General features: G+C 36.0%; 1 protein-coding gene across 3 annotated transcripts in view; it reads left to right on the top strand.

The window, feature by feature from the left end:
• The window catches only part of KCNJ15 (potassium inwardly rectifying channel subfamily J member 15), a 39158-nt gene extending 37007 nt beyond the window's left edge, over positions 1–2151 (top strand). For all 3 annotated transcript variants that reach the window (XM_043993063.1, XM_043993062.1, XM_043993064.1), the window contains one exon: positions 391–2151. In XM_043993063.1, coding sequence (XP_043848998.1) covers positions 411–1538 — 1128 coding nt within the window. In that variant the 5' untranslated portion in view covers positions 391–410 and the 3' untranslated portion in view covers positions 1539–2151. The remainder of the gene's footprint in view (positions 1–390) is intronic.
• The last annotated feature ends 5181 nt before the right edge of the window (positions 2152–7332 follow it).

Consider the following 7332-nt stretch of genomic DNA (forward strand, 5'->3'; position numbering starts at 1 on the left):
TATACTAGGTTTGAGTAGTTTGCTTCCAACTTACATAACAGTAGTGCATCCATTTCACATAGCACAAACTTCTCTTGTAGATAAGATTCTTAAGAGCATGAAGAGGAAGTTTATTTTAATTATATTCTGTTTCTTTTCTTTTCAGAGAGTTTTAGCATGACCATGAAGGTCATAGTAGAATTTTAAGTATTAGTATATGCAAGATAATACTGAATGATAGTATTTTCCTTAACTAAATTTAACTTACTTTAACATCCTACATATTATGTCTTCTATGATTCTCATAAAATAATACATGCAACCATAGCTACATACATTTTGATACATTTTAGACATAGAAGTTTTATTTAATATCTGATTTTAAGTGACTGAATTATTGTATTTTCTTAGGAGATAGCAAGGTACTGAAAATGGAAGCCACTCACATCAATATGTCAAGCACTCCTCTTATGAATCACACAACTAATTCTGAGCCCAAGACAAAGAGACCTCGGGTCATGTCAAAAAGTGGACACAGCAATGTGAGGATTGACAAAGTTGATGGTATCTACCTACTTTACCTTCAAGACTTATGGACAACAGTTATAGACATGAAGTGGAGGTACAAACTCTCCCTATTTGCTGCCACATTTGTGGTGACCTGGTTCCTATTTGGAGTCATCTATTATGTGATTGCATTTATTCATGGAGATTTGGAACAGAGTGAGCATTCCCCAAATCAAACAGCCTGCATTATGAAAGTCAACTCCTTAACTGGGGCATTTCTCTTTTCTCTTGAGTCCCAGACAACTATTGGATATGGTGCCCGTTTCATCACTGAAGAGTGTCCTCATGCCATTTTCTTGCTGGTTACTCAACTGGTTATAACAACCTTAATTGAAATTTTTATCACTGGCACTTTCCTGGCCAAAATTGCAAGACCTAAAAAACGGGCTGAGACCATCAAGTTTAGCCATTGTGCTGTTATTACCAAGCATAATGGGAAGTTATGCCTTGTGATTCAAGTGGCCAACATGAGGAAAAGTCTCTTGATCCAATGTCAGCTTTCTGGCAAGCTCCTCAAGACTCACCTTACCAAAGAAGGGGAAAGGATACTACTCAACCAAGCCACTGTCAAGTTTCATGTGGATTCTTCTTCTGAAAGTCCTTTCCTCATTCTACCCATGACATTTTATCATGTGCTGGATGAGACAAGCCCCCTGAGAGATCTGACATCACAAAATCTGAAGGAAAAGGAGTTTGAATTGGTGGTTCTCCTCAATGCCACAGTGGAGTCCACTAGTGCCGTTTGCCAGAGCCGAACATCTTATATCCCAGAGGAGATCTACTGGGGATTTGAATTTGTGCCTGTGGTATCTCTCTCAAAAAATGGAAAGTATGTGGCTGATTTCAGTCAATTTGAAGAAATCCGAAGAAGTTCAGATTGTACATTTTACTCTATAGACCCAGAAAAACAAAAACTTGAAATGAAATATAGGGAAGAAGAGCAGAGAGAGAGGGAACGCAGGACAATTTTGTTACAACAGAGTAATATCTGATTACATTGGAATATAAAATTTTAACTTTACAAAGCTAATTCTCCAAATCATAAAAGGATAAGAATCTGTAGAATGTAAGCTCTTGGAGGGTAGAAACTGTATCACTTTTGTCTTTGTATCTCCAGCCCCTAATACAGTGCCTTGCATGTAGTAGGTTTTTAATAAATGTTCATTGAATTAAATTATTCTATCATCTATGAGGCTGCTAATTATAAATATTTGGCAGCAACCTAAAAAAAGCTGTTAGGCAGAAAAAACGATCTTTTCTTTGTATCTGGTCAAATCAAATATTTTTCTCCATGAAAAATCCCTGGGGTGTACTGAATATGCTGTGTTCAAAATATCTCAAAAATAAAATTTTCTAACAATGTGGGAGAATTTGGAAGAAGTTGGTGAAGTATAATCCTTTTTTTAAAAATAAAATTAAGTATTTTTTGGTCAAGTAAAGTTCTAAGGATTTCATGCCTTCCAGAGGATTGATAGAAACTAATGGAATAAATATTGAAAGAAATCAGAACTGTGCAAAGATGATTAGCAAGATAACTACATACGATATTTATTTGGTTCAAAGAATGAAAAAAACAGACAAAAAATCATGTAGCCATAATTTAAAATCCTGTTTCTTAGTTTTGGGGATGAGCAAATTATGTATATAGTTGTGTATTGCTAGTTGGCTACACTTTAAGAGAGATTCTTAAAATCATTCATTTTTTGGTGTCATTTACTTTTTACCACTTATCTACTTAATGGTTTGCTTTATATTCAGTATCTAGAGTAGTTAAACAAAACAGTAATTAAATATGATTAAAACTTATTTCTTCAAGATGCCATTTGTGAGGGTATTCTAGAAATGTATGTGTTCAAGGTAATTTGTTCAGTTGTGGACACCATGAATGAGTTATTTTATAAGTTGGTTGGATTTGCTGGACTGTTGTCCCCCTTTTTCAATTAAAAAAAATAGTAGATGGGCTTCTAGTAGAGGGAAGTAGAATATGATGGAAATGATGGTGATGTAAAAAAGCAAAACATTAATAAGGATTTGTTTTGTTATTTAAAATACTTGTCTATGGGCACATGGATAGGATATGTTAGAGGCAGAGCTTGGTTCTACTAACTTCAAGGCCCTTCTACTATCCATGATCCTATGGCATTTTGTCTATTTAAATGCTTTACACAAAATAATGTGGCATAATCTGAGAAAATGATGCTCACATGTATATTGACAGCATTTCCTTTCATTATTGAATTCTTTTGGTTTCCATTTGATTGATGTGAATACAACTTTGCCTTGAGATTTTCTACATGTATCATAATCATAAAAGATTCCTTAAAAATTATAACCATGAAGAGAACTTTGTCCAACAATCCTTTGATAATTGACACTTAGACTTAGAATGGCACGTTCCCCAAAGGTATTCATCACTCTTATGGAAGATATTCCATGTCGATTCTAAAAGAAAGAAGGATTCATGGATGATAGGCTTCATAGATGCTCATGTTTGCAGCTGACATTATGCTGAGTTCATTAAGCTCAGATCACTACAGTATTTGAAATGAGATTCATAACCACGCACAAGTTTGACTTAGGAATACAAAGCAGGTGAAGAATATATATTTTTGACACTATGAGTTTGGTTGGATGGAAAGCCCATAGACCTAATCGTTCAGGACATGCATCTTGGACAAACAGGTCAGATGAATAATTAATTTCACCTGTAACTAAAAAGAAAGGGAACAGGTGAATTATCTTGGGGAAATCACGTAGTGTTTTTAATGACTCCAAGCTTCTCTCTAAAACAAAGGCTTATATTTTTAATATCTGCTTCTCAGTCATGGAATATAACAGCTTTTGAAGAATTAAATTTATGGTTCACTCAAAGTATATAAGTGGGAAAATAGACTGCAATGAAGAGCCAGTTGGCACAGTGGGTGAGCACTGAATCTGGAGTCAGAAATATGAATTCAATTCAAATCCAGTTTCATATATTTACTAGCTGTGTGACCATGGACAACTTTTTTTTTTTTTTTTTTAGTGAGGCAATTGGGGTTAAGTGACTTGCTCAGGGTCACACAGCTAGTAAGTGTTAAGTGTCTGAGGCCGGATTTGAACTCAGGTACTCCTGACTTCAGGGCCAGTGCTCTATCCACTGTGCCACCTAGCTGCCCCCATGGACAACTCTTAACCTCAGTCTGCCTCATTTTCCTCATCTACAAAATGGGAATAATAACAGTATCTACTTCCCAGAGTGGTTGTGAGAATAAAATGTGAAACACTCTGTAAACCTACAAGTGTTTTATAGATGTAGCTATTTTATTATTATTATTAGGTATATTATTATAGAAATGCATGACTGAAAAAGGAGGTCATAATTTCATAAAGAAAGAAAATCAATGGAAAATATAGATGTTTTGTTGGTAATGAATCAGCTTTGAGAAACCTAGAAAAAGTCTACCAACACAAAAGATGAAGAAATATAGAGATAGTGCTATATGCTTCCTTGAGATACAATGCCCATACTGCTGGAAAAAATCTATTGAAATAAAACAAGATTTATAGTGAAGCAAATCTCAATAAAGGTCAAGAAGCTCAATCTAGAGTTCATAGAATACATTTAAATAAGATTTGCATAAGATTCTTCTGACTTGTTCATTTAGTGACCTTTGATTTAAGTAAGGATTATAATGTTTGATTAATTTTATATAGAACAAGTTCACAAAGAATGTAAAAAATAATTAGAACAATAAATTGTTATCAATATAAAATGTATAGGGTTTTTATTTATTTCTGATTGTAGTCTGGATACATCCTATGATACACACTACTTATCTACAAAACTATGGTCAGTTATCTATAAAACTGTGATCTGACTAAAGCATGCAGGTAGTGAACAAATTTCTTCTATTTGAAGTGTTATGATGCTAAAAGATTCAGGATAAGTATACTTTCATTGAGCATTGGCATTTTGAAATTTTTTGGTGCATAAAGATTTCTTATTGGGAATGGTTTAAAAAAAAAACACTTTGTTCCTTCTTGAAAGCCTGATAAATAGCAGAATGGCAGTGCAATCTGTAAACAGTGCCTTATTTCAGTAATAAAATATGTAGCACATTTCACCCAATGATCTCAAATTGTTTTGTGAACATTGTCATTAATACTAATTTTCACACTCTTGTGATAGGATTTATATATGCCATTCCTATTTTGTTCCTCAAATTGTGTATCAAGAAACCTTAAAATACTTTAAACTGAATCATATGTTGTTTTTTGAAAGGTATTAAATAATAATTTTAGAGGATTTTACTACAAGGATTCTGTCACTGTGGAGAATAACTGGTCTATAGTAAAAGAATAACTAAAAGAGATTATGATCAAAATGCAGTTGAGAAATTCTATAGACTGAGTAGATTCTTATTACAATTCTAAACAATTTAGTTAACCATTCAACAAACACTTTTTAAACACCTACTATACTAATTGCTACAGATACAAAGAAAAGCAAAAGTTATTCCCTGCTCTCAAGGTGATCACACATTAATAGGGGAGACAACCTGCAATCAACTATGTATAAAAAAGATATACATAATGAACAGAAGGAAGTCACTAGAATTAAGTGGGATCTGGAAAGATTTCCTATAGAAGGTGGGATTTTAGCTGGGACTTAATGGAAACCAGGGAGGCTAAGATGTGGAGATGAGTTTGGAGAACATTCCAGGCACGGGAGACAACAAGTGAGAATTCCTAGAGTCAGGAGATGGAGTACCTTGTTTGGGGATCAGCCATTAGCTCCAGTATCATTGGATCACAGAGTATGTGGATGGGTTTAAGATGTAAGAAAACAGGAAAAGTAGGGAGATATGGAAGATTTATGAAGAGCTTGGAATGCTGAACAGAGGATCTTATATTTCATCCTGCCATTCATAGGGAACCATTGGAGTTTATTGAGTTTGGGGGTGATATGGTCAGATCTATACTTTAGGAAGATCAGTTGAACATCTGAGTGGAGGCTGGACTGGGGTGGACTTGTGACCGAGATACCAACCATCAGTCTATTATAATAATCTAGGTGTGGGGTAATAAAGGCCTGCACCAAAGTGGTGGCAGTGTTAGAAGAAAGAAAAGGGTATATGTAAGAGATGTTACAAAGGTAGAAGTAAAAAGACTTGACCCTAGATTGGATGAGGAGGTGAGCAAAAGTGGGGAGTTGAGGATGACATCTACGTTGTAAGCCTAGGTTACTGGGAGGATGGTGGTACCCTCAACAGTAATAGGAAAGTTATGGAAAGGAGGAGATTTGGGGGAAAGATAATAAGTTCAGTTTTAGATATGTTGAGTTTAAGACATCTATAGGGCATTTGAGAAGGCCAATAGGTAGTTGGAGATGAGAGACTGGGGTAAGGAGAGACTTTAGGATTGAATAAGTAAATTTAAGGATCATTAGCAAAGAGATAATGTAATCACTAACTGAAGAAGAGAAGAGGACTTCAGTTAGCACACATGATCTAGATACAGATTCAGCAAAGGAGACTGAGGAGAGGTCAAAGGAGGAGAAACAGGAAAGATTTTTGTCACACACACACAAAACACACACATACACACACACACACTTAGAGAAAAAAGTGTCAAAGAAAAAGAGATGAACAATAGTGTGAAAGGTTTCAGAGAGGTCAAGAGGGATGAAGATTGAGAAGAAACCATTAGATTTGGCAATTAAAAGATCATTAATAAATTTGAAGAGAACAGTTTTGGTTGAATGAAGAGGTCATATGGAAGGTAGACCAAAGAGAGTTAAGAAATGGGATAGAGCCAAGATAGAGCAATACCTGGAAACAGTACACTGAGCACTCCCTCCCCATACCACTTCCTGCAAAACAAAACTAAAAGCCTCCCTAAAAATGCATCCAGTTTGTTTTTGGGTTTTTTTCTTTTTTTTGGTGAGGCAATTGGGGTTAAGTGACTTGCCCAGGGTCACACAGCTAGTAAGTGTTAAGTGTCTGGGGCCAGATTTGAACTCAGGTACTCCTGAATCCAGGGCCCATGATCTATCCACTGTGCCACCTAGCTGCCCCTAAAATGAATCCACTTTATATGCTCATTGGGAAATCCATGAAAAAGTCGAAGTAAGTCATATTTGCAACTCAGGTTGATATAGGATAGAGGCAGAGAAGTCTATTGACATTGAGTACTAGGTCTGTCCAAGAGTATGACAGGATACTGCAGTGCTCAGGGACAGTGTGTACACTAGGGTAAGAAGGGGTCCCAGAGCCACACTAGAGTATTGCAGGGTATGAAAATAAATGCTACCAGGAAATTTGTCATTACTGCCCAATTCTAAAATATAGATCAAAGATGGACCTTTGCCCAGGGTTGGAATTTTTGGATAGGAAGCAGACACAGGACCTAGAAAGAGAGGAATAAAAGCAGAAGCAACAGCATCAGTGTAGTGAGAACAGATCAAGGTCTCAATTCCATCTTCTAGCCCAGTCTGAAATCTGAAGATGGATAACCAGGTTAGGAATCCCAGAACAAAGAAGACACTATAGGTTTTCCCCCCCTCGGAATCAGGAGTTTCCTGGCTGGTTCATAATGACTGAGGTCAGAAATACACTGTGTTCAGATTAAAACCAAGGAATAGAACTTGAAGAGTAGAGACCAAGGAGGTAACAGACTTTGCCCTGGATCAGATCATTTTGGGAGCAAATAAAGCGTCTGCAGTTCTTCAGTCTGAGCTGTTCCTAAGAGCCTGAAACAACATAATATTAAAAGAAAGTGGGCAGCTAGGTGGTGCAGTGGATA

The sequence above is a fragment of the Dromiciops gliroides genome, chromosome 3, assembly GCF_019393635.1.
Source record: "Dromiciops gliroides isolate mDroGli1 chromosome 3, mDroGli1.pri, whole genome shotgun sequence".
Classification (NCBI taxonomy): domain Eukaryota; kingdom Metazoa; phylum Chordata; class Mammalia; order Microbiotheria; family Microbiotheriidae; genus Dromiciops; species Dromiciops gliroides.